Raw genomic sequence first — 25,297 nt, forward strand, 5'->3', positions numbered from 1 at the left:
GGGTGATGTATTTTATATGCAAACACAGTTTTAAGCGCAAGGTCAGAAACTGATGTAGCATCTGTTCTATTAAACCCCTTAACGCTGGAAGCGGAGTGGGGGGAGACATAAGCAAGTAAACATCTTTTCCTCAGAGCAACAGACGGAGGGAACCCCACCCCCCGCGCGCAATTAAGTTCCTGGTAACAATGCCCTGGGACTGCTTTTTATTTCTCTCCTCCTCTATCTTACCTGAACAGCCCTGGTGAAGAAAACGCCCGCGTCGGAGGCTAGCTTCTTCATGTTGAAATCCATGCCCAAGCACCCACAAAAAAATGGGACCGCGGAGAGAGGAGGCCGAGCTAGCGAGGCTGCCGGGGCATCCGTCTCAGCCGCTCCCTGCTTGGATGCTCAGCTTTCCGCCCACCTGCCCAGCTCTAGGGAGGATGGAAATAAATAAATATCAAGCGGACGAGGCAGATCCTCGAGTGCACACAACGCCTTTTCTCCTCCTCCTCCCACCCCCCAGGAGGACCCATCAGCGCCCTCTGGCATCCTCTGGGCGGCCTCTTAAAGCGCAGGGCGCACGGTGGCCCGGCCAGGAATTTCCATATGGACAGCCTGGCTACTGGATCAGGCCAAAAGGGGCCCAGCATCCTGTTCCCACGATGGCCAACCGGATTCCCCCAAGGGAAAACCCCCGAAGCAGGAAAACAGTGCAGTAGCTGCTGCTCCCAACAGAGTATGAGATAGACTTATTTTGAGAATTTAACTCCTACTCTTATCTGCCGTGGATAAGAAGCATGCTGTGAAATAAGGCCAGTAGCCCAGATTGTCTGGCATCCTATTCTCACAGTGGCCAACCAGTAAGCGCACAAAGGGGACCTGAGCACAAGAGCCCCCTCCCCTCTTGTGGTTTCCAGCAAGCATTCAGAAGAATTACTGCCTCCAACCCAGTAGGCAGAGTATGGCCACTACCAATCGCCTTATTCTCCTCCATTAATTTGTCTGATCCTCTTTTGAAGCTAATCTGGAACCATTGCTGCCTCCTGCAGGAGCAAGTTCCATAGTTTAACTATGTGCTACATGAAGGACTTTATTCCATGAGCACTTGTCTCCTCCATCAGGGCGATTGGTTAAGGCGCCCCAGGCATTGAAGAATAGGGGCATCGGGGATCCTAAGGATGCAGCCCCCACAATCTGTTGGCTGTATGCAATGTTGGCCCTACTTAGAGTAGGACTATTGAAATTAATGGACACACAACTACCTTATCTGGGTGGCTACCATGAAAACAGGAGGCTGGGCTAGATGAGCCAATGGCCTGTTCCACCAGACACTTTTTATGTTCATTATTTTCAATGGTTCTACTCTGAGAAGCACCAGTAGTGGAGACACCCCATAAGCATAGAATTGTAGAGTTGGAAGAGACCTCAAGGGTCACCTAGTTCACCCCCTGCAATGCAGGGATCTCAAAGCATACAGGAAGGAGAGTCCACCACCTTCTCAGTGAGTCCGTTCCACTGTCAAACAGCTCTTACCATCTGAAAGTTCTTCCTAATATTTAATCAGAATCTCCTTTCTTGTAACTTGAAGCCATTGGTTCGAGTCATCTTGGTCACCCTCCTCTGCACATTATTTCAGCTTCTTAAATTGTGGCACCCAGAACTGGACACGGCATTCCAGGTGAGGATAGACCAAGGCAGAATAGAGTGGGACTATGAGTTCCCTTTATTGGGACACTAGACTTCTATTGATGCAGTGTAGAACAACATTGGCTATTTTACATCTATGTCACACTGTTGATTCATGTTAAGCTTGTGGTCTACTAAGACCTCTACATGCTCAATGTCCACAGGGCCCTGAATCTAGGTATGTTGGGTTAGACAAAGAAGCAAACAGTTGAGTTCAACAGGGCTCTCAAGTAGGGCTGTGATCCTGGGGATTGTATCCAATGTTAGTTCTACTCACAGTAGACTGTGAGTGGACTAACATTAAAAAGAATGACCATGACTAAATTAGGTCCACTGGATCAGAATAAGAGTAGGACTAAGAATAAGAGTAGGACTTAGTTACATACAGCCCTTGGGCACAGTGTAGTGGCCCTGAACAAAACATGTCAGTCTGCTGCTCTTGAATAAGACCCATTGAAATTAATGGAGCTTAGTTAGTCAACAGATCCACTCTGTGTATGTCTAAGGATGGCTACAACCCTTCACACACACACACACACACACACACACACACACACAGCATCCTAAACTATGTAGGCTTCTAATTTCAGAAATACTGTTTTTAGCCACATGCAAACTTTAATCAATAAATTAATGAGCAACCCAATTCTAGAAGGCCAGAAAAAGGCTCCCAGACCTGTTCATTGCGGCAGCTAAAATCTAATAATAATAATAATAATAATAATAATAATAATAATAATAATAATAGCAGCAATAGAATATTATTGTGGATCAGGGAAAGGGGGATTCTATTGTTATAATATTAACAATAAGTAGGGTTGCCATATTTTGAAGAGCAAAAAAGAGGATGCTATGACGACTCTTTTTAAATACCCCTACTATATGTTGGCTATAGAGAAGATGGGTATAGAGAAGCTGAGGGGGGCAGGAGAAGAGAAGAGGAAAGCAAGTCTTCAGCCACCCGTTATGTCTATGTCTCATTCAGAAAGTACGTATAGCCAGAAACATTTTGGCAAATTTAAAAAATCCGCCCAGACAGAAATTTTACGTGTTCTGGAAAAAGGGGACATATCATAACTGTCAACGTTTATCTTTTTTTAAGGGAAATTCCCTTATTCCAAATAGGATTCCTCGCAAGAAAAGGGAAAAGTTGACAGCTATGGGACACATGGCAACCCTAATTTTCTAGTCTCGGGTTATTGATCTCAAGATTCCTTACTGTAGAGGAGACGTTGCCCCTTTAAGAAGAGTCCCGCCCCTTGAGCTGCACGTCAATCAGCCCTGAAGCGCACGCCCCCTTTCCCACGGGGCGGGGGCAGGGGAGGAAGAGGGAAACTCCATTGCCGCTCAACCGCACTCGATTTTGCTGCGGTAAGTTAAACCGGCGACACGGTGGAGGGGCGAAGGGCGCCCATTGGCTCTCGCACGGGGTTGAAGGGGCCGCTTTCATTGGCCGAGAAGGCTGCCAATTGGAGGTCTCCCCACGGCGCCCTGCCCCTTGCTGACAACAGGCGTGTTAGGCTGTGAGGCTGAGTCGTAGCCGGGAAGGAGACGCTGCCCTTTTGAAGCCATGGAACGCCGATGCACGGTGAGGGCTTCTCAATCCCCCCCATCAGGAAGGTGGTATTGTCCGACCCGCTTAGGGCAGGTGGCCGGTGGTGTGTTCCATTATGCGGAAACGGGTGAGGGAAATCTGTGATTACCTTTCATTCCAAAGAGCCCTGCGCGATCGAAAGGAGCTCTTGGGCAAGTACTTTGCTGGAAAATGATAAGGTCTCAGTTTACGTTGCTGCTGCCGTTTCCTCGTATTTGCCATCACTCCATTTGTGGTAGGGTCCTCAGCCCATATCTGGCATGGCATCCTTTGGCCAAGCCTTTTCCTACCTTCCCATTTTCCATTTGTGCTTCCAACCTTAATGGGTCTCCCTGGTTCAGGTGCAGTTTACCTCAACAAAAGAAAACGCTAGTTCGTTGCTGGGGGTGGTGGAACTTGAGACATTGCTTGGGGTTGGACGCGTCTGTGACTTAGGACGGCTTTAAAACGGGGTCGGGGAGAGTGGATGAATTGATGGAATTGAGCTGCTGGCAAGCTAAGGACAATCTCCATGGCCAGGGGCAGCCTGCCTCCAAAATGCCAGCCCCAGAGAGTAGCAAACAGGAGTACAGTACAGTACTGTAGTCTCTTTCTTTGCATGCTGTTGCTTTGGGGTTTCCCCGGCATTTACACTTGGTGAAATGGGACTCTCGGCTTTTGTTCTGATTGAGAAAGTCTTTTAAAAGCAAAAGTAAAAGTAAACTGAACGTAGTACAGTGGTACCTCGGGTTACATACGCTTCAGGTTACGGACTCCGCTAACCCAGAAATAGTACCTCGGGTAAAGAACTTTGCTTCAGGACGAGAACAGAAATCGTGCGGCGGCAGCAGGAGGCCCCATTAGCTAAAGTGGTGCTTCAGGTTAAGAACAGTTTCAGGTTAAGAATGGACCTCCGGAACGAATTAAGTACATAACCAGAGGTACCACTGTATGTCACTTTGCTAGTGGTGTTTGGTGGTGATTATGAAATAGGAAGTTAGTGTCCAGGGGCTCTAATCATGTCAGAGGGGGGTGAGGATGGGATGACTGTTGGCTTCAAGAGGACTTTTCAGAGGCCTTATTCTGGCTGCAGGCTGCTGAAAGATGCTTTGTATGAAGAGGGTCCCAGGTTCAATCCCCAATGGCACCTCCAGGTAGGGCTGGGAATGTCCCTTCCTGAAACCCTGGAGAGCCATTGCTGCCAGTCAGTGTAGACAATATTAAGCTAGATGGACCAGTGGCCTTACTCAGAACATGGCAGCTCCCTATGCTCTACTTTGGTCTGTAACTTAGTTGCAGAGCTTCTGCTTTGCATGTAGAAGGGCCCTGGTTCCATCCCTGGCATCTCTAGATGGGGGTGTCCCCTGCCTGAAACCCAGGAGAGCTGCTGCCTGTAAGTGTAGATAGTACTGAGCTAGATGGGCCAGTTGTCTGACTTAACATAAGGCAGCTTCTAATGTTCCTATAAAATACAGCCCACTTACATCAGGACTGGAATATTACTCTGTGTTTCAGGGAAGGGCCATAGCTCCGTGACAGAGAATCTGTTTTGTGTGCAGAAGGTCCCAGGTCCTATCGCCAACATTTCCAGGTAGGGCCTAGGAGAGACTCCCTGCTTGAAACTCTGCAATGACATTGCCTGTCTGTGTGGATTGTATTGAGCTGGATGAACCAATGGTCTGACTTTGAGACTATTCCATTTTAATTTAGCCATTTCACAACCATGAGGCCTGGTATCTTACTTTATTTTTAGAGGAAGGGCCATAGTTCAGTGGCAGGGCACCTGCCTTAGACAGTTAAGGACCCAGATTCAATCCCTGGCATCTCTAGGTCTGCCTCGGTATGTCCTGTTGCTGAAACCCTGGAGAGCGATTGCTGGCAGTCAGTGCAGGCAATACTAAGTTAGATGGCCCTATAGTCTGACTTTGATATAAGGCAACTTCCTATGATGGCAATGATATAATCATTTAAAAGTTCTATGCCAAGGATTACAACAGAGACGTGATTGAAAATGAAGGAGGGATGAATGCCAGGGAGGAGTAGGCGTCCATCAAATTGTAACAAATGTAGCTGGTGTTCTGCCCTCCTGCATACAAGAGAGTGATGGGTTGGGTTGGGACAACTGATAACTTAGGTGCCTGATGGTAACTAATTTGTACCAACTCTACTGGGTGTGTGTGTGCCTGCTCCACTGAGCAAAGGTTGCTGTAAGGTGGGTGTTTCTTTCTGCACAGCAATTTGGAAAAGATCTGACACGGGTGTATAAAAAATAAATGCATGCATACATTTAAAGTTTTCCACCCTCTTGTTGTAGTTGTCCAGTTGGCATCACTGTTCATAAGCACTGCTTGAGAAAACCCTGTTGCTTTGCAAATAATCTGACAATTACTGTATTTTTCCGTCTATAAGACTCCCCCATGTATAAGACACCCCCTATTTTGGGGGACTCAGGTTTAAGAAAATGGGGGGAGATATATCTGTGTATAAAACATCCCCTAATTTTTGACATGATTTTTACGAAAAAAATCTAGTCTTATACATGAAAAAATACGGTACATAGAGCACCTTCTATTCATTTATTTTGAAATCATTGCATGTAGAAGAGTAGCATGTGAAAGAGAAAACCTGATTAGAGTCCTTCCCCTTACAAGCTCCTTTTCTATGTGTGGGGACTTCTTTAAACAAACAAAGAACTATGGAGGAACTAATCAGTCATGTGGACAGCTTAGTGTGCCCAGAGACATGCAGCTGAGAAGCAACCCTGACTTGTTACTCTTTGTATCTCTTGGAGTTCTGATTGTCCTTGATTATCCTCTCCTACAATTTTCAGGTCAGGCAACAAAAAGTCCAGCTGCATCGCCTTAGGAGAAAAAAAGTTAGCGTAACAAGCTATTCTTCAACTCCCACTCTAGCTCAATGGTTCCCAGAGTGAGCGGATTACCAGGTTTGGGGGGCGGGGGAGAACAACCAAGAGGCATGGGAGGGGCGCTGGAGGTTTAAATTACAATCAGACTTTGAAAAAAACTGGTATCACAGTATCAAGTTCCTTAATTCCATTGAATGATTTAAACTAGTGTTAGAGTTAGATTATGAATAAAGGTACAATTAATTTTTAGTGTTTTGAATTTTATTGTGTTCTTATCTTCCTCAGTGAGTCAAGCAAACTGCTATTCTGAATCATGCTTTTTATTGGGTAGGGTAGGGTATGGGGCACTGGGATGAGTTGATGGAAGCAAGGGACAGTGGCCCCAAAAAGTTTGGGAACAGGAACAGGATGTCCTGTGTTACAATAATTATAGCACAGGTGTATTCTAGGAAGATGGCAGCTGCTGATGATCTGGCTACAGCAAAACAATTTTGTTTGAAAAGATGCCCCATTAACTGAAAGTATCTAAAGGGTAGAAATCGAGGGACCTTTTAAAAAAAAAATAAATATCGAGATATTGAGGCACATGGTCACTCGGTGCTACCAGAATATGCAAATGCATGGCTCATTCAAGGCTATATAGAACCTTTATCCTAAATAACAATGGAACTCACAAGTGGATAATGTTTTTATTATTATAAATAGTTATTATTTGTGAAGGGAACCTTTGTATGAGTCAGTACTTTATTTTCTGTTTGGAACTGCATGGTGCCCTTGTACTTTGCTTTTCCTGGTTGTGACGCTGTAAGGTTTAGTTTTTTTTAAATTCTTTTCTTTCTTTTTGTTATGTTTGCACGTTTATTTTTGTTAACAAATAAAAAGGAAAACTTTTGTAAAAAAATCCTCATGTTTGCTTTCTTTTGTTTTTCTTTCCCTTGACTTCAGTCACATTGCATACAGTAGTTTAGTTTGGTCTGATATGCATCGTAGAGAAAAGCCTTAGTGGAACTTCATGTTCAGGTGCAGTCTACTTGTGTATATTAGTTATTTATTTATTTGTTTGTTTGCTGCTTTTTCTCCATGGAGCTCAAGGTGGCTTACGTGGTTCCTTCCCCTCATTGTATAATCCCCAGAACAGCCCTGCAAGGGTAGATTAGGTTGAGAGGCAGTGACTGGCCCAAAGTCACCCAGTTAGCTTCATGGCCAAGTGCACTTTTGAACCCTGGCCTCTCCCAGGTCCTAGTACAACACCCTAGCCACTACACCACAACTGTCAGAAGAAAAGGGATGTCTTTTGCCTCCCTTCTCTGCTCATGAGCTGGCCCAAGATGGTCTTTGCTGTTTATTACCCCATGACTGTGCCATTCTGGATGCACTCTGTGAAAGGGCCCCTCCGTTAGTTGTGTCTGACTGTCTTCCATTTATTTTTTAATTATTTAATTATTGTTTCGTATCTCTGCAACAGGGAGGCGATCTTCCAAATAAGACTGACTGTAGGAGCCTGCCAAAGGAGAGCTGGGTCTCTTGGTGAACTTCTTGGCTAAGCTTGTTCCTCACAGCATCTTCCAGCACATGCCTAGAACCTCTGTCAAAAATGGCATTTCAGAGAACTGAGGGGATGTCCATTATTCAGGCTCTGGCGATGACTGTCGCAGAGATACCGGTATTCCTTTACACAACGTTTGGTCAGGTGAATATGCACATTTAATTCATCCCTATGTTTAGAACTGGAATCTTAATTGTATTTTTAGGAGAAAGCCCTAGCTCAGTGTAGAGCACCTCCTCTGCATGCAGAAGGACCCAGGATCAACCCTCAGCAGCATCTCCAGGCAGGGCTGCAGAATGCCCCCTGCCATCCCATGGAAGATGGTGCATGCTTGTTTTCTGCTGTTCCAGAGGGCAGGACTCGAACTAATGGATTCAAATGACAAGAAAGGAGATTCCAGCTAAACCGTAGAAGGTGGTGGACTCTCCTTCATTGTCGATTTCTAAACAGAGGTTGGATGGCCATCTGTCAGGAATCCTTTAGCTGCGATTCCTGCACTGCAGGGGATTGAACTAGATGAGCCTCAGGGTCCCTTCCCACTTTACAATTCTGTGAAGCCCTGGGGGAGCAGCTGCCAGGCAGTGCGGGCAGTATTGAGCTAGGTGGTCTGAAATTGCGGAGAGCAGCTGCCAGACAGCGCAGGCAATAATAGGCTAGATAGATCAATGGTCTGGTTCAGAACTGGACAGTTTCTTATATGAGGAAGATTTAACTGTGCTGGATAAAAGTGCCTATGCAAAAAATAAAAATAAAAAAATTAATAAAGATAGTGCCTGCTGGATAGCTCAGTCGGTAGAGCATGAGACTCTCAATCCCAGGGTTGTGGGTTCGAGCCCCATGTTGGGCAAAAAGATTCCGGCATTGCTGGGGGTTGGACTAAATGACCCTCATGGTCTCTTCCAACTGACCCATTTTATGATTCTGTGATCACCCACCCTGTCACCCTCTGAAGAGCCCACCCTGTGGAACGCCCTCCCATCCGATGTCAAACAGACAAACAGATATATGACTTTAAGAAGACATCTGAAGGCAATCCTGTATAGGGAAGTTTTTAATGTTTGATGTTTTGTTGTGTTTTTATATTTTGCTGTTTTACTGTGTCAAATGTTTTAATTTGTTGGAAGCAACCCAGAGTGGCTGGGACAACCCAATCTGATGGGTGGCATATAAATAACAAAATTATTGCTATTGCTATTGTTACTACTACTACTACTACTACTACTACTACTATTATTTCCCTTCCCCTTTTAAAGTCTGCCTTTTCTCAGCTGAGACTCACTCCAGGCCTGCGTAAGGTTCTGTTCGCCACAGCGCTTGGGACGGTTGCCTTGGCTCTTGCAGCACACCAGCTGAAGCGCCGTCGTCGTCGTAAGAAGCAGATTGCCCCAGAGAAGGCGGGGGTGAAACCCACAGGTGTCCCTGTTCCCATCTTGCCAACGAGGCGGGTCCCCTCCGTCAAGAAAGGTAGCTATGATATATCAGAGGGAAGCCAGCAGAGAAGCGAAGGCGGGGGGTGGAGAGGGAGTACCAAGGGGTACAAGGTGCCGCCACACTTAATTGTGCGGAACGGGCCTCCTGGTGGAATGGTGCCACATCCTGCAGGACACGGTGATAGGCTGAGGGTTTAAAGGACAAGCTAGCCTGGTCCCAAGCTGCTTTAGGTGGAGTGTCTGAGATTGCAGGGCACCTGCAGGCCCCGAGTTATGTTAACGTTACTGCTTGCTTTTATATATATTGCCTTTCAGCCAAAAAGGCAGCTCCCATGAATAATCATAAAAATACAATAATGTAAATGCAAACAGTATGGATACTTATTCAAAACATTTCAACAGGACTAAATGCCAAACACATCCTCATTTCTGCCCCAAAGGCAAATGATGTCTCCTACAAAAATATTAAGGGAAGAGAAGGATGCTTAAGCAGCACCTTCACCTTTTAAGGGTCCTAGGCAGGGCTGAGACTGGGGCAAGGCAGTGGGGGAGGTTGGTGCCCTTTGATGGTTCCAGCAGACTCTCCCTGTAGCAATGCCTAGAAGGCAGCTGGTCCTTCTTATAAGGGTCCCAAACAAACCCCCAACAATCGGCTAGTCAGAGATTTCCGACGGCTGCCTTTGAAAACAGATGTACTGCAGCTGGGGTTGTCCCCATTTCGTCGTAGCAATTAAGACCCCTCATCACAAAGCCTTTTGTTGTTGTTGTTTGAACCACATGTTCTGTTTTGCAGGTTACTCCAATAAGCGAGTGCAGAGCCCAAGCAGCAAAAGCAATGACACGCTCAGTGGGATCTCCTCCATCGAGCCCAGCAAGCACTCCAGCTCTTCCCACAGCCTCGCTTCAGTACGAGTTTCTCTTTGCCTTTTGTCTTCTATCCATGTCTCCTAGCCAGGGTGCTGGGCACAGCCTTGTGGCCCTCTCTGTCTCGCCCTCAGGACTCTCTCCCAGGTCATACTCCCCTGCCAGCCCTGCACTGCCCTCCCCCTGCAGTGCCTGTGTTGCTGAAAGGTATCCTTGAACCAGGAGCATGCCTGTTGTTTGTCTGGAAGGAGACAGAGGGTGCAGGTGGCAGGGTGTAGAAAGCACTGGTTTTGCATGGCCAGAATGTAGCAGAAATCACAGTTGCAGTGTTTGGGATTTTTGAAGATAATGAGTATGAGGTTACATGAAAGAATTTTTAAAAGTGTACGCACCTTAAAAAAAAGTAAAGCACACTTAATGGGGTGGGAACACTTGAGGCTGCTAACGGTTCTTTTTCTTCCTTCTCTTCTCATCTGGTAGATAGTGGTTGCCAACTCTTCCAGCCCGACTCCAGCGTCAGCAGGACCCTGGGAGACACAACCCATAGAAGATCCAGGAGCTGCAGGAGACTGTAGTGCAGAAAACCTCTACTTCCAAGGTCAGGACCTGGCCTGTTGCTGCTATGTGCTTTATGAAATGAAATGGTTGTCCCAGGGAAGCTGGAGCAATCTTGTTTTCTGTTGCTCCCATGGATTCAAATTGCAAGGAAGGAAATTCCAAGTAAACATTAGGCAGAACTTTCTGAGAGGAAGAGCAATTTGACAGTGGAACAGACTCCCACAAGAGGTGGTGATCTCTCCTTCACTGGAGGCGTTTAGGCAGAGGTTGGATGGTCATCTGTCAGGGATATTTTAGCTGTCATTTCTGCCTTACAGAGGGTAGGACTAGACAACCCTTAGGGGTCTCTTCCAACTCTATAATTTTATGATTCTGTGAAAGCAATTGCTAACTTAAAAAAATGTGTCAGGGTGTCTTTTGTGTTGCCAGTGGAGAGTTTTCCAATGCTGGCCAGAAAAAGAGGGAGAAAAAAGATGGACCTTTTTGACTGCTATATTTTCCTCATCTACTGTAAGAAAACCAGTTGATTTTTTTTTTAAAAAAAATGTGATTCTTTGGCCTTCTTTTCTGCCTGCCTTGCCTTGACAGGGATGGAGCTGTTTGAAGAGGCCCTGCAGAAGTGGGAACTGGCTCTGACTGCCAGGCAGAGGGACCACACCAGCCCCTCCATCACCTGGGAGAGCCGTAAAGAACAGGAGTTACTGCCAGAGGATCTCCTGGAGGTATGGACTCATTAGCTCAGATGTGGGGAAACCTTTGAGCCTCCAGTTGATGCTGAACAACAGCTCCTGGGGCCATTGACCATGCTTCCTGGGGCTGATGGGAGTTGCAGTTCAGCAGCATCCAGCCAGGAAGGGGGGAGTAAAGGGTTCCCCACACCTGAGTTAGTTCAGTGACAGGAGTGAGGAATCTTGGGCCAGATCACTGAGTTCTAAAGACGCAGGAGCACTGGCTGCACCCTCTGTTTTACAGCCCACACCACCTGCTACACCTCTCCACAGAGTTCATTTATTGATTGCATCCATATCCCACCTTTTTCTCCAAGGCATTCAATGTGGCACACATGATTCTTCTCATTTAATCCCCACAACTCTGTGAGGTAGGTTGTAGGCTGAGAGTCAGTGAGTGGCCCCAAGGTTACCCATAGAGCTTCATGGCCAGGTGATGATTTGAACCCTGGTTTCCTAGGTCCTAGTCCAATGCTTACCACTACACTGCACTGGCACTCATGGTGGTTGCCATGGCAAGGCTGCCTGAATGAAGCTCATGGATCACTGATGGTCTGCAGACCTCACTTTGGGTACCTCCGGCCTCCCTTGCTGCCTGCTTGCTGTAAATCATGCCTACTAGCTTCGGGGACAGGGTGTTGATGGGTGTGAGCCCTGCAAGGTTTAATAAATGCTATATATATTTTTTTCTATTAAGCAGGAATCCCAGAAAATAGAGTTTGCAGAGAAGCTGGAATCCCTCTTGCACCGGGCGTATAACCTCCAGGAAGAATTTGGTTCCACCCTCCCTGCTGACAGCATGCTGCTAGACCTGGGTGAGTGGGGCTAGGATCCAGCTGTGGGCCAAGTTCTAGGTATTACTATTAGTATATACAGTCCTTAACAAACTTGGGATCAGTTGACCTATCAGATTCCCAACTCCACTTGTGCTTACTTGACCACTTTGATAGGCAAAACTGGCACTGCTACAGGTCCCTCGTAATGCCCGTATCACACTCGTAAGACCTCAATTTTTTAGTGTGGTAGCATCTACACTTGGGATCTCTCTTCCTTTTGATACCAAGCAGTCATAGAATCATAGACCTTGGTGTGGTCTGACCAAGGCTGAATAGAGTGGGACTATTACTTTCTTTAATCTGGATACAATACTTCTGCTGATGCAGCCCAGAATAGCATTAGCTTTTTTTGTTGCTGCATCACCCTGTTGACTCATGTTAAGGGTATACTAAGACCCTTAAATTCTTTTTACATGTGCTACTGGCAAGCCAGGTGTCTCCCATCTTATGCAAATGGGATGAGCATCCCCTCAATTCCTTAATCCAAGTCGTTAATTAATATGTTGAACGACAACAGGCCCAGGCCAGGAGAGAACCCTGTGGCGTCCCACTGGTTACTTTTCTCCAGGATGATGAAGAACCATAAGTGAGCACTCTTTGGGTTCGGTTAGTCAACTAGCTACAAATCCACGTAGCAGTAACCTCCTCCAGTCACCTTCAGTGTACTCTTTTTGGAATGTACTAAAAACCTTTTTGTTTAGACAAACCTACTGATATGTTTAGAAAGTTGATACATGATTAATCTGTTTTTAGGCTTCAGTTATTTAAACTTTTTGAAAGTCTAAAATCATGGTTATTTATTTTTCTTAGTGATCATTATATTGTTGTGTGTGGTGTGTGTGTGTGTGTGTGTGTGTGTGTGTGTATAATATTTGTAACCTTCTTTGAGTTCTTGGGGATTTTCTTTGAAAAATCAGGCAGTGCATAAATTGAATGAAACAGGTAAATAGACAAAAAAACAGAGGCAGGACAAACTCCCCCTTGACTTAGCAGGAATGTTCTTTGATATTATACAGGTAAAATTTGGGGTGAGGGTGGTGACCTCAGAAATGTGCGTGTTGACCATCATACTAGTTTGCTTATTATTTTGATGTCTGAGTCTTCCCACTCCCCATCTTCCCCAGAGAGAACACTCATGTTCCCACTGACAGAGGAGTCTCTAAGACTCCGGGCTGACGATGATGATGAAAACAGCTTGACCTCTGAGGATTCCTTCTTCTCTGCTGCTGAGGTGATTTGTACTGTGTGCTGTGGTTTTCCAAACTTGCTGCCTTCGTGGTGATTGGGAATCCCTTGTCCAATTGCTTGTCCATTTCAGTAAATTTGCTTTGAGCATGTTGCAGAGGATTGAGCTGTCTTCAAGGCAGTATTGCCCACAAACCATTCCTTTTTGGGGGGAAAGTCCTATAAATAACTAACCAGATTACAAAGCAAACTATTCCTATGGACCCAGAAGTGGTACAGTCATACCTTGGTTGCCGAACGCCTTGGAACTCATATGTTTTGGCTCCCGAACGATCGAAAACCAGAAATGAGTGTTGCGGTTTTTGAACAATTTTCGGAAGCCAAACATCCGGTGTGGCTTCTGCGGCTTCTTATTGGCTGCATTCTGTTAGAGAACCAAGGTATGACTGTACTATCAGTTTCCAGAATTTCGAAGCTTAATGAATAAAGATTTTATCATGCATCTGCTAACAGTTGCAAAGCTAGTAATCACTGTACACTGGAGATTTCTCAGTTCTTTTTGGAGCTTGGATCTCACAGGTCTGGGGCTTGATGGTCATGGACAAATTAACTGCCTTAAAACTTGAACATTGTACAGGAAAGAGGAGTATCACCTTCTATGCAACATGGTTTGGTTTTATGCAGCATTCACAATCTTTTGAACATGGCTTTTGCCCACCAAGAACACATGGAATACTCTGCAATGACACTTGGAATTAATTATATAACTGATGCTTGTGAAAACAGAAGCTGTGTCCTACTTAGAGACACATCTGCACTCTGGGAGGGAGTTTTATTTGTTGATGTTATTATGCAATTCTGTTTAAGTTTGGAATCAATAAAATATGTTTTTTTTAACTAAAAAGAAAAAAGAAGGGCAGTCCTGGGTAGTGTCATTGCAGTAGTCAAGTCTGGAACTCAGAGAAGCATGGATCAGCTTGGCACAATCCAACCCAACTTTGCCTTAGGGCTTGGTATTTAGGAATCGTGGCCTTCGGGTGACATCAGTTTTATTCTGTTACATTTTTGCAGCTCTTTGACTCTTTTCAAATCGGGGAGGCTCCTTTCCAGCTCTCCAAGCCGGTCGCGGCATATGAAGAAGCTTTGCAGTTGGTGAAGGATGGACAGGTGTCATGCAGGACTTTCCGGTGAGCAAGTGAGCTGATCTGTACCAGAAAGCTCCATATAGTCTCTGTGTTGTGTGCTACTACCCCTAGGAGGTGGCGGGATTACCTAGAGCAGGGGTCAGCAATGTGCGGTCCACGAAGACCGTTTTACCGGCCCACGAGCTGCCCCTGAACTGTGCCACTCACTCGGCGAGTCCCCTGCGCACTGTGCTAAACCAGCATGGTGCGGGGACTCGCTTAGTGGCGCTGGAAATTGCGTCTGCACACGTGCAGATACCGGAAATTGTGTCTGTGCATGTCCAGACGCCGAAAATCGCTTCTGTGCAGGTGATTTCCGGTGCTGCAGACATGCGCAGATATGATTTCTGGCGTCGTGCTGTGCCAGTCCGGCCCACAAACAATGTCCGTGGGAGTGATCCGGCCATGGCCGGTAAACCTTGCCGACCCCTGACCTAGAGGGAGGCTAAGAGGCAAGGTGGCGGTGGCACTGGAGGAGTTAACAGGTGTAAAACATTCCTGTTTAGAGAAGCCTACCCAGGTGCTTAGAAAGTTGAAGTAATTTTAATCTGTTTTAGTATTTAGTATGGTGTGAATGTGGCCAGCAATACATTGTCCTGTCTCTCTTTAGAGATGCCAGTCATTATGTGTCCTGCCTTGCCCCTTGCGGCAGCCATTTTGTCACTGGAACCCATAGGCACTCTCTCACTGACCCTTTCCTCAAGGGATATTTGCTTAGGGAGCGTCCTGAATGTTTACAGGTACCTCCATCTTCACCCCTCTCTTCTCTTCTAGGACAGAGCTTTTGGGCTGCTATAATAACCACGACTTCCTGGCAAAGCTCCACTGTGTCAGACAAGCCTTTCAGGTAGGGGAATGCCAAGTCTCCTCCAGACCCCTATTCCACCTCTGTGTGAATGTGGTTCTGTTTTGAGAGGTTAGTGGCTGGCTGGGCCCATGATTGACATGCAAGAGGTCCCATGTTCAACTTCTGGTCTTCTCCGGTTAGACGAATAAGAAGAAGTTGCTTTATACTGTGAGTGAGGCCACTGGTCCATCTAGTTCAGTACTGCCTAAATTGACTGGCAGAGGCTCTCCAGGGGTTCAGACAGGGTTTCTTCCCCAACTCTACCTGGAGACGCAATTGGGGATTGAACCTGGGACCTTCTGCATGTAAAACAGATGCTCTACCACTGAGCATTTTACCTAAAAAAAATAAGGTTCTAGTCCTCATGGTTCTAAATAATGAACTAATTTAAACAGGAAGCTGCCTTCTACTGAATGAGGCCCATTGGTTTATCTAGCCCACTACTGCCCACACTGACTGGCAGCAGCTCTCCAGAGTTTCAAGAAGGAGACATTCCCAGCCATACTTGGAGATGCCACTGGGAGGGTTGAACCTGGGAGCTTCTCTGTGCACAACAGATGTTCTAACCCATGAGCTACAGCCTCTTCTTTTCCTGAGAGCTGCTCCCAATCAGAGAGAAAATAACAGACAGACAATCATCATCTCCTGGCCAAGGGCTACTTAGAATCTTTTACATCAATCACACTGCTGTTTTTCTCCTCCTTTCCATGGAAAGGATTGTTATCTCTGAATGGGACTCTCTTTTGCAGGAACTTCTTCGGGATGACAGAAACCAGTCCTTTTTTGGGGAGGTAGGGAAGCGCATGGTGATGGGACTGATGATCAAGGCTGAAAAGGTAAGTGGGCCAGTTGAGGGAGAGAGGTGGCTTCAGCCCTCACCATGGTTGCAGGGGACAGTTCTTACTCCTCATCTATTCCAGTGTTTCCCAAAGTGGGTGGTGGCGCCCTCTGGAGGGAGATTTCCCCCGGAGTCCCTAAGAAGCAAGGGACTGGCAGGGATGCCGGAGGTATAAAGGACTATCACATTTTGAAATGCTGGCATCACTGGGTCAAGTTCTTCAGTTTTGTTGAATTAAATAAGTTAAATAGTTTTAATGGGGTTCTGAACAACTGTGAAGTTAACTGCTACTGTCTTGAAATTGTTAGTTATTATATTCTTTAGCGGGTCATGCAAACCGCCATTCTGAACAATGCTTTCTGTAGAGTAGCAGGGTGAGTCTATGGAACCCCAAGGGGTCAGTGGCCCAGAAAAGTTTGGGAACCACCGATCTATTCTCTCTAAGTCAGGGGCAATTTCTGTGGTCATCCAGATGTTGCTAGACTACAACTTTGGTAGTTCTGCACCACCGACTGGAGGTTGATTAGAGATATGAGCCCAGCCATGTCTGTCTACCCAGTACTCCCACCCCACCTCTAGCAGGGTGACCCAATTTGAACAAGACTGATCTGAAACCACAACCACTTCACTCCACTTTTTCTTTATTTCTCTATGTGTATATCCCACAGCTACAATTCCTAGAGTTCCCTGTGAAGAGGGATTGATTATTAAGCCATCCTGGGAAGGATAGCTCTGGGAGAGGAGTGAGGGCGGTTTCCAACTCTTAGCAACCTGAACAAACGGCAGCTCCCAGAATTCTTTGTGGGGGGAGGAGCCGTGACTGTTTAAAGTGGCAATATATTGCTTTGAATGTGTTGTGAAGGTGGGGCTTACTTTCTGCTTAGAGCTGACCTGATGTAATGAACACATATGAGTTTAATCATGCCCATTTTCAGTGGGTCTGCTTTTAGTTAGACTGATGTTGTTCAGTCTGCTGTGGTGATGAGTTGTAGCATAGATTTAGCAACTGAGCTGTGTCTCTGTTCCTCCCCACATCCCAGAACACCAAGGGCTTCCTAGAAAGCTATGACGAGATGCTTCAATATACGCTGAGGCAGGAGACCTGGCCCACAACTCAGAAGGAGTTGGAAGGACGAGGGGTTTGTGTCGTTTTCTCCTTTTTGAAATAAAATAAAATAAAAAGTAGTCAGTGAAAGCTGTTGTTGTTATTGATTCATACAATTTACATGCCACTTTATTGTAAAAAGAACAAACTCTAACAACCTTCAAAGCAGTTTGCAAATAATAAAACAATGGAATTATGAGCAAAAAAGTTTTTTAAAAGATTAAAGAATTAATTAAAATAATTAAATGGGTCTAAATTGTTTTTCACATTGTGTTTTAATGCTGTAACCCATGCTGGGATGTTATGGTGAAGGGCAAGCAATAAACAAACAAACTGTTGTTGGTGGTGGTGTTGGTGGTGGTTTTCAGGCCTGTCAATTTATCTGTATTTCTCCTTCCCAGGTGGTCTGCATGAGCTTCTTTGATATTGTGTTGGATTTCATCCTTATGGATGCCTTTGAGGACCTGGAGAACCCACCTTCCTCGGTGCTGGCTGTCTTGCGGAACCGTTGGCTCTCGGACAGCTTCAAGGAGACGGTGCGTCTGCTGGACATACCCCCCACTGGGAAGGAGAACTATTTGTTTTTATTTATTTGCACTTACACCTCTAAGGAGCTGAAGATGGCATACATGGTTCTCCTAATTCTCAGGAGGTAGGCTAGGCTGAGAGAGGCAGTGACTGGCCCAGGGTCACACCCAGTGGGCTTTGTGGCTGAGGGGGGATTTGAACTAACCCCGGTCTCCCATGTCCTAGTCCAGTACTCTCACTACACCACCTCACTGGCTCTGATTTATGCCATATAGTGCAAATCTTACCCTTAGGGCATCGTTCAGCAGGTTCCAGGGCCAGATTAAGACCTTTACGGGCTCCATTTGTAATTTGAAATAAAAATTTAAATTTAAATAAACAAACACAGATTTATTGCAACCCATGACAGGATCTGATTTCCTTGCATTATTTTGAACTAGTAGGATGTCTCCCTGGTTTAGGTGGGGATAAGAAAAAAATGGGGTAAGAGTTGTAAGGCGGCCTAGCAAAGTTCTGATTTTTCTCATGATTGTTTTGAAATATCCAATGTCAAATTATTTATAAATAAATACATTCTATTTTCGTTTGCTTTGCTATTGCCCAAAGCACATTTGGGTTGTCCAGCAGTTCCCAGCCCCCACTTAAAATGTAGGTCCATTTTCAGTCCCTGGACTTGGTCTGGAAAAGTGAATTTCCTCCAGCAAGCCATGAATTGGCCATTATTAATGCACAACGAGATGCACACAAATGATGGGACTTGCTTGACAGGTGTAGGGTAGAGGTGGGTTCTGAGTCTGAGATGGTGGAAGGCTGTGAATTTTAAGGGCTGTTCTTGCAGGAGGTGTCTGGATGATGGTTGAGTCAGGCGGAGGGGAGACTAGCCTTGGTGCTCACCGAAGAACAGTTTTCTCCCTTCTCTTGCAACACTAGAATTCATGAACATCCATTGAAGCTGAATGTTGGAAGATTCAAGACAGATAAAATAAGGTGCATCTTCATGGAGAGCATAGTTAAACTGTGGAATTCGCTCTCACGGGAGGCAGTGATGGCCACCAACCCTAATGGCTTTAAAAAAGGATAGGACAAATTCATGGAAGCTGGCTATGCATTGCCTCCATAGTTTGAGGCAGCAATGCTTCTGAATACCAGTTGCTAGCAACTGCAAGAGGAGAGAAGACTCTTGTGTTCAAATCCTGCTTGTGGATTTCCTATTACTAGAAGCTGGTTGGCCACTGTAAGAAGAGGCTGGACTAGATAGGGCATTGGCCTGATCCAGCAAGACTCTTTTGATGTTCTCAGGATTTTTTATTTTTTTTTACTGGTTTTGTTCTGAGTTTTTGGAGTGCAACTCTCCCCGCCCCCTCTGTAAAGTGCTTACATATTTCTTAGACCCCAAAGCACCCTGTTCTTTCCAACCTGAACTTAGAAATCAGCTTCAGATAAACTGAAATAGCAACAGATTCCTTGCAGAAAGGTGCAATGGAAAAGATCTGTTGCTTCGTAAATTGTAACGTGGAGACTTCAGATTGTAGCGGTTCAACAGCTGTAGGTCGTTGGCCTTTGAAATAAAAGTTGGCAGCGTGATGACAGTCTTGCTTTTTCCTATATGTATTTAATTTCAGGCTCTTGCCACTGCCTGCTGGTCGGTTCTGAAAGCTAAGAGGCGGCTTCTATTGGTAAGTTTAATGGTATAGTTGACTTACATACAATGGTTGGTTAGCAAGTTGATTTTGGGGGGGAGGAGGCTAATGGTTGAATTGATTCTCATTTGTAAAATTTTGCTTCCTGATGCCTACAGGATATTTTGTTTAGTTGTTTACTATGTTCATTATGAATTTTACTGGTTTATTGTAGCTGATATTTTATGTGTGATGTTTATCTTGATACTAAAGAGGATGCTTTTAAGTCACAATGTGGCTGTATCAGTTTGTTTTGCAGTCCTTACAAGTGGTGTAGTCACATTGCAATGTACAAAGAGTTGCTATCACAGCATCATTTTTATTTCTTAAATTTATATCCCATCCTTCACAGGGCAGTTTACGGTATAAAAACACAAAATACACAATGCTAGTCCTACTAGGAGTGGACTCAATAACATTTTTTGTTTTATTAGTTATTTATTGCCAGCCCTCCTACACCTTAAGTTCCCAGGGCAGTTTACAACATTAAAACATGGTATTAAAAACAGTTTGAAACAACTTGCAGTCATGAAAATAAGGGTTAATGGCCATGACCAAGTTAGACCCATCCATTATAGTTGGTCTACTCTCAGTATGCCTTAGTTGGCTACAACAACCCGAAGTATTTTAATAAAATTGGGTTGCATCCAGTGTCAGTCCTGCTCAGAATGGAACTGTTGAAACAGATGGACAAACTTGGGTACATTTATTCTAATGGGTCTGCTCTGAGTAAAAGTTAAAAATATACCCCATTACAGTGTGTGTGTGTGTGTGTGTGTGTGTGTGTGTGTGTGAACTACTGTTCAGTTTGTTTTTCTTTTTCTTTCTCCCACATCAGGTCCCAGACGGCTTCATATCCCATTTCTACTCCGTATCGGAGCATGTCAGCCCTGTTCTTGCCTTTGGTTTCTTGGGGCCAAAGGAGCAGCTCTCTGAGGTTTGCTGCTTCTTCAAGGTAAATAAAGTTAAAAATCATAGAACTGGAGAGTTGGAAGGCTCCCAAAGTCCAACCTCCTGCAATGCAGGAAAAATAGCTAATTTTAATTTACCTAAACTTTTCAATTCTAAAGATAAAGAAATAATACCAGTTGCACTGTAACTTAAAAAAAGAAAATCCACTTTTGGTCGTACGTTATTTATCTATTTCATAAAATTTATATACTGCTTGACTGTAGAAAAAAACTTCAAAGGGGTTAATACTTACTGATTGTTTCTTGCAACACTGCAAACCCACCCCCAAATGGTGTTATGTATTTTTTCTTTAATATCTGCGGTGCCCTTTGAACATTGAAAAGGAGTCTGAGGACTGCATGAAGTTTCAAGTTCACAAGTTTCCCACCTGCAGCCTAAGACAATGTTCAGTTTTTATTACAAGCTAACTATCTTGCTGGTTCTTTCTCATCCCTTTCCACAGCACCAGGAGGTGCTGGGGGCCACATGAAATGAGGCCAAGGGCCACATGTGTTTCTCAAGCCACAAATTGCCCAGTTCTTCATTTTTTATTGCTAACTATGCTGCTGATTATCTTTCTCCCACACTCTCTCCTCCCCAGCACCAGATCCTGCAATATTTGAAAGACATGTTTGACCTAGACATTGTGAGATACTCCACAGTCCCATTGCTAGCAGAAGATATCCTCCAACTCTCTCGGCGCCGCAGTGAGATCCTGCTGGGTTACTTGGGGGTTGAGACCATCCCAGAGGTGAACGGGACTCTGCCCAGTGACATTGTACCCTTTGAGGAATTCAACTGAAGCTCGTCCAGGCAACAAGCATATTCTCTTCTAACAGATTCTCTTACCCCCACCATCCAGCTGTCCATCCCAACCAAGTGGCTTAATAATTGGCAGCAAAGACACTATTCCGTCCCAACAGTGAGTCAGGGTATTAGCCACCGCCCCAGATGTTCCTTGTTGGATCCAGAGGTTTGGCAAGGGGCATTCAAGGGCACTCAGTGAACCTGTTTCTGGCTCATCTGTAGTTCCTGTTTCTTAAACATCTTTTTTAGCTCTAGCATAAAATGTGAAACACATACCAGGGCCTGAGCCACCCTCCTCCAACCCCCCGCCAAACCTGCAAGGTGTGTGCGGGGGTGTAGTGCACAATAACACTTTTCCTTTTAAAATGTGTGAATGGATTCCTAATGAAATTGGGGAAGAGAAGATAATTGATTTGTTTTGCTGTGTCTATATGTTTGTAAAGGCTTCTGACTTTGTAAAAACCTTAATAGTTCTGGTGTGAATTATGAGGATAGCAGATTGCTGTCTCTCTGTGCTGTGCTGGCTTTGCAGCTGCATTTCACTACATCATGAATTTTAAAATGCCATCATAGTATTTCCTGTGTGCCCCCTTCCATTTCCTCTATCTCTCTGAGTGGGCAGTATCCTCTTGTTTGTTTATTTTTTCACTGAGCACAATGACAATGTGGTGGTGGGGGAGTTATGTGTTGTAGCTGTGGGGAGCAAGTAGCTTTGGGCATTTTAAGCTGTGGGGAGGTGGTGTATCGATTTTGTTTGTTACCATGTTTGTTACCTGTGATCCTCAGATGAATGGTGTTACAGAAATTGGATAAATAATAATGATACGGGAAGCTGTTCGGAGCAGTAAGTTGTATAAAAGAAGATTCAGTTCAGTTCAGAGAGCTTGGGTGCCTGGAAGGGAGAGGCTGATGGCAAATACTTTAATCCGTTCACACCACCATGTGTGGAAAGCACCACATTTGCACTGAGGGATTATCCTTTGACTAAGGTTATGGGACAGACTATATACAATGCATTGAAAAATCAGATTTGGGGCTTTTGGGGGAGAGGTGGCTTCCCACTAGTGAAGGTTGGCAGTATTCTTTATGGAAGAATTAGTGATCAAGGGTCAATTCATTCTGTTATTTAAAACTGAGAATCTGTCTCTTCTTCTCCACCTCCTCCCTTGAGCACACAAAGAGTACTTTAATGTCAGGAGAAACCAAAGCTGTGCGTTACTTATGGACCCAGGGAACTATGGTTTGTTCTACCCAAAAAGTTGGTTTAAAGAATAGAAGTGTGCTCTGTGATCTTGGTTTGTTAAGTATTGTACCACATTCATACTGTACAATTAAAGTACTGTGATGCCACCCTTCAATTCTACAATCCTATTCTGTATCCGACCCCTTACAATGCAGGAATATGCAGCTATCATAGTGCTTTAAATATGTGCTGTGAATGTAGCATGCAGATGCCTTCCAGCTGTTCCTGGACATGGTGTCCTTGTACATAATCTCTGGCCCTCGATCACGTTAGTTGTGCCTGATGGGAGTCCTGCCAAGTCGGAATTGCATCCTGTTGGCTAAACCCCTAATTTGAGAACTTAGAATACTAGAAGGCTTGCAGATGCCTGGAAGGAAATAATGGTGCTTGAATGCCCGAAAATGATGGCTAAGAGGATGAGGGGTATTGTAAGAGCTGGTTAGGATATTTCTCTTGTATATTTTCCCTGTTTTGTCGTCTTGTGTAGCTAACCCATCATGCAGCCACATTCTCTAGCAGTGATGGAGAGACTGAGGCACCGTCCAGAAGTTGTTGGACTCTAATTCCCTTTAGCCAGTATGGCCACGGGAGGGGGGCCCAGGTCCCGCAGCCCTGCAGTGTAGGAGTTTCTGTGTGGGAAATGGAAGTGGGAAATGGAAGGGGAAAACACTACAGAGCAAGTGTGGGGAACCTTTGGCACTTCATTGTGTTGCTAAACTTCAACTCCCACTATCCCTGGCTATTGGCCGTACATGCTGATACTAATGGGAGTAGTAGTTCAGCAAATATCTGGCTGGGGGCAAGGGTTCCCCACACTTGCTATCAATGCTGGTGGCAAGTGCATGCAGGAGGATGTATTGCTAGTTGTCAAGGACCAAGGGCCCGATCCACTGGAGATGCAGTCATGCAACAAACATATACTTGTGTTCATATTCACAGATAGTGTCAATAACCAGGAGCACTGTTGGAGTGCTTTTCACGGAAGCCTCTTAAGATGCTAAAACATGTTCACACAAAAAATGGGTTTTGGTTCTCAGACCAGTCCGAGGAGAAAATGAATGTGACTTGGCGTATTTTTCACAGATTTCAGAGGTCTTTTTACAACCTGTTCCATTAGGTTAAACTGTGTGGGTTGTTTTTAAGGAAAGGAGATACACACAGAGTTTTTTCTATTTGCACGTTAGAATTACTTGTGTAAGTGTCTGGTTTCTTTGCTAGAACTTGACTAGAGTTGCCAACTGACCAGAGAAGGAACCTTGCCAAGACTGTTCCTGCGCCTTTTTAACAGCCGCTTGTGCAGAAATCAGCAGGTACAAAGCTTATACATGATCATTTCCTTATGGCAGAACTCATGCATCATGGCAAACCACAGTTTGCCATCGTAAGCTGATTGAGCTTGCTTCACCCCTCTCCACTAATGGGCAGAGCAGACCAGTCATGACCAGCAGCTTAGTGTTATGATCAAACCATAGATTGTAGACAAGGTTCGTTATTGACTACAGGCTGTGGTTTGTTTCGGAGTGAAACAAACCATGAACTCCACTTCAGATGTAACATTAAGTGAGTGATTGTGGTTTGTTACTCTTAAGCATGAGAGTGGAAGGGCACAGCAGCCGCTATCAGCTCATGAATTGTTTGGTTAATCATTGTTTTATAGCGTATGGTATGTGTGTGAATACAAGTGGTGAGTCTCAGATCAAGAACGGTTTCCTTTATCTCTTTTTAAAGGACATTCCTGTTAAACCTGAAGCTAATGAATGTAACATTTGTGCCTAATCTGTTTCTTTTTAAAAGATTTCATTTTCCTTAATTGTAAAATATTTGTTGGGAGTTTGTTTTGTTTTGTTGTGCTGCATATCTCACGTCTTTTGCAATTTAATTTAAATCTCTTTTTTTCGTATCCCATTAAGGTTTCGGCATTCAAAATCAAATAAATCTTTCCTTCATTAACAAACTCTTCACTGTGTCTTCTTTTGCTCATACACAAGTAGAACCTGTTCTTCAGATCATGGGTTGCAGAGGTGGGCAGTCTCAGGCCTTGTGGGCCTAATGTGGCTTGCTAGACCACTAAAATCTGCCCCACAACATCATTATTCCTGAGAGCCTTCCGTTTAGAGGTGGCAGAGGGTTTTCTCTGAGTGTGTGCTTTAAACATCAAAAACTTTGCTGCTACTGCAGTGTTATTATTTTATCCCCAAACAGCCCAATGGGTGTGATTCTACTGCATCATTTGGGGGAGTGGGGGGGGGGGAAATGGCTTCCTTGTTGGCTAACCTGTTGCTGGAAATGCCTCCATGCTTTTTTTGTGGGGAGAGAAATGGACCCTGCAAAAGGAAGACGCAGGAATATTCAGTACAGTACTAGACTAATTCACACCAGGGTGAATGTGATTTAAGTTATAATAATTGTGTAGGACATTCAAAGCATGTTGAACACACATGACTCCCCCCACACACCTAAAAAATTGTGGGAAGTCTAGTCTGTTAAGGGTGCTGAGAACTGTTAACTCTGTGAACATAGTGTCCAATTGCCCTAGAAATGTTGGGGCTGTCATGAAAACCCTTAAGCCTTCATGAGTTCTTACTTTGTCATGCAGAGTCCCAAATTCCTAATGCAGCCCCCTTTTTTTCCAAGGGGCCAATGGGAAGCGGTGGCAGGTTGGGTTCCTGGGGCTCTCGCCCAGCTAGGAAGAAGAGGGAGCAGGGTGATGCAGACAACAGCTGGATGGTGAGGCAGCCAATGGGAAGCACAGAGGCCCCACCAGGATAGGAGGTGGGAGGGAAGGTAACAAATCAAACGCAGGGGCAGGAGGCTGCAGCATCCTTGGCCAAGCCAGAGTAGCAGGAAAAGGCCTTTCT

General features: G+C 45.0%; 2 protein-coding genes across 11 annotated transcripts in view; one reads left to right on the forward strand and one right to left on the reverse strand.

Moving 5' to 3' along the window:
* The window catches only part of SH3GLB2 (SH3 domain containing GRB2 like, endophilin B2), a 52,485-nt gene extending 51,970 nt beyond the window's left edge, over positions 1-515 (reverse strand). For 2 of the 4 annotated variants that reach the window (XM_081897908.1, XM_081897907.1), the window contains exon 1: positions 232-515. In XM_081897908.1, the coding sequence (XP_081754034.1) occupies positions 232-294 (63 nt within the window). In that variant the 5' untranslated portion in view covers positions 295-515. The remainder of the gene's footprint in view (positions 1-231) is intronic. The other 2 variants (XM_081897905.1, XM_081897906.1) reach the window with 2 other exon arrangements.
* Positions 516-2,996: 2,481 nt separating this feature from the next.
* Positions 2,997-24,393, forward strand: MIGA2 (mitoguardin 2). Of its 7 annotated transcripts, none has more exons than XM_081897849.1 (16): positions 2,997-3,042; positions 7,576-7,800; positions 8,910-9,120; positions 9,880-9,992; positions 10,431-10,548; positions 11,097-11,230; positions 11,934-12,051; positions 13,197-13,303; positions 14,329-14,444; positions 15,216-15,288; positions 16,038-16,124; positions 17,167-17,265; positions 17,633-17,767; positions 19,382-19,435; positions 20,277-20,393; positions 20,991-24,393. In XM_081897849.1, exons 2-16 carry the CDS (start codon positions 7,705-7,707, stop codon positions 21,189-21,191), a joined length of 1,779 nt encoding a protein of 592 aa, XP_081753975.1. In that variant the 5' UTR covers positions 2,997-3,042; positions 7,576-7,704; the 3' UTR covers positions 21,192-24,393. The 7 variants fall into 7 exon arrangements, with proteins under 7 accessions (XP_081753975.1, XP_081753971.1, XP_081753976.1 ...); XM_081897845.1 differs by lacking the exon at positions 2,997-3,042 and adding an exon at positions 3,111-3,259; XM_081897850.1 differs by lacking the exon at positions 2,997-3,042 and adding an exon at positions 3,111-3,259 and having other exon boundaries at positions 11,937-12,051.
* Positions 24,394-25,297: the final 904 nt, after the last annotated feature.

This window comes from Podarcis melisellensis (genome assembly GCF_964234715.1).
Source record: "Podarcis melisellensis genome assembly, chromosome: Z".
Classification (NCBI taxonomy): domain Eukaryota; kingdom Metazoa; phylum Chordata; class Lepidosauria; order Squamata; family Lacertidae; genus Podarcis; species Podarcis melisellensis.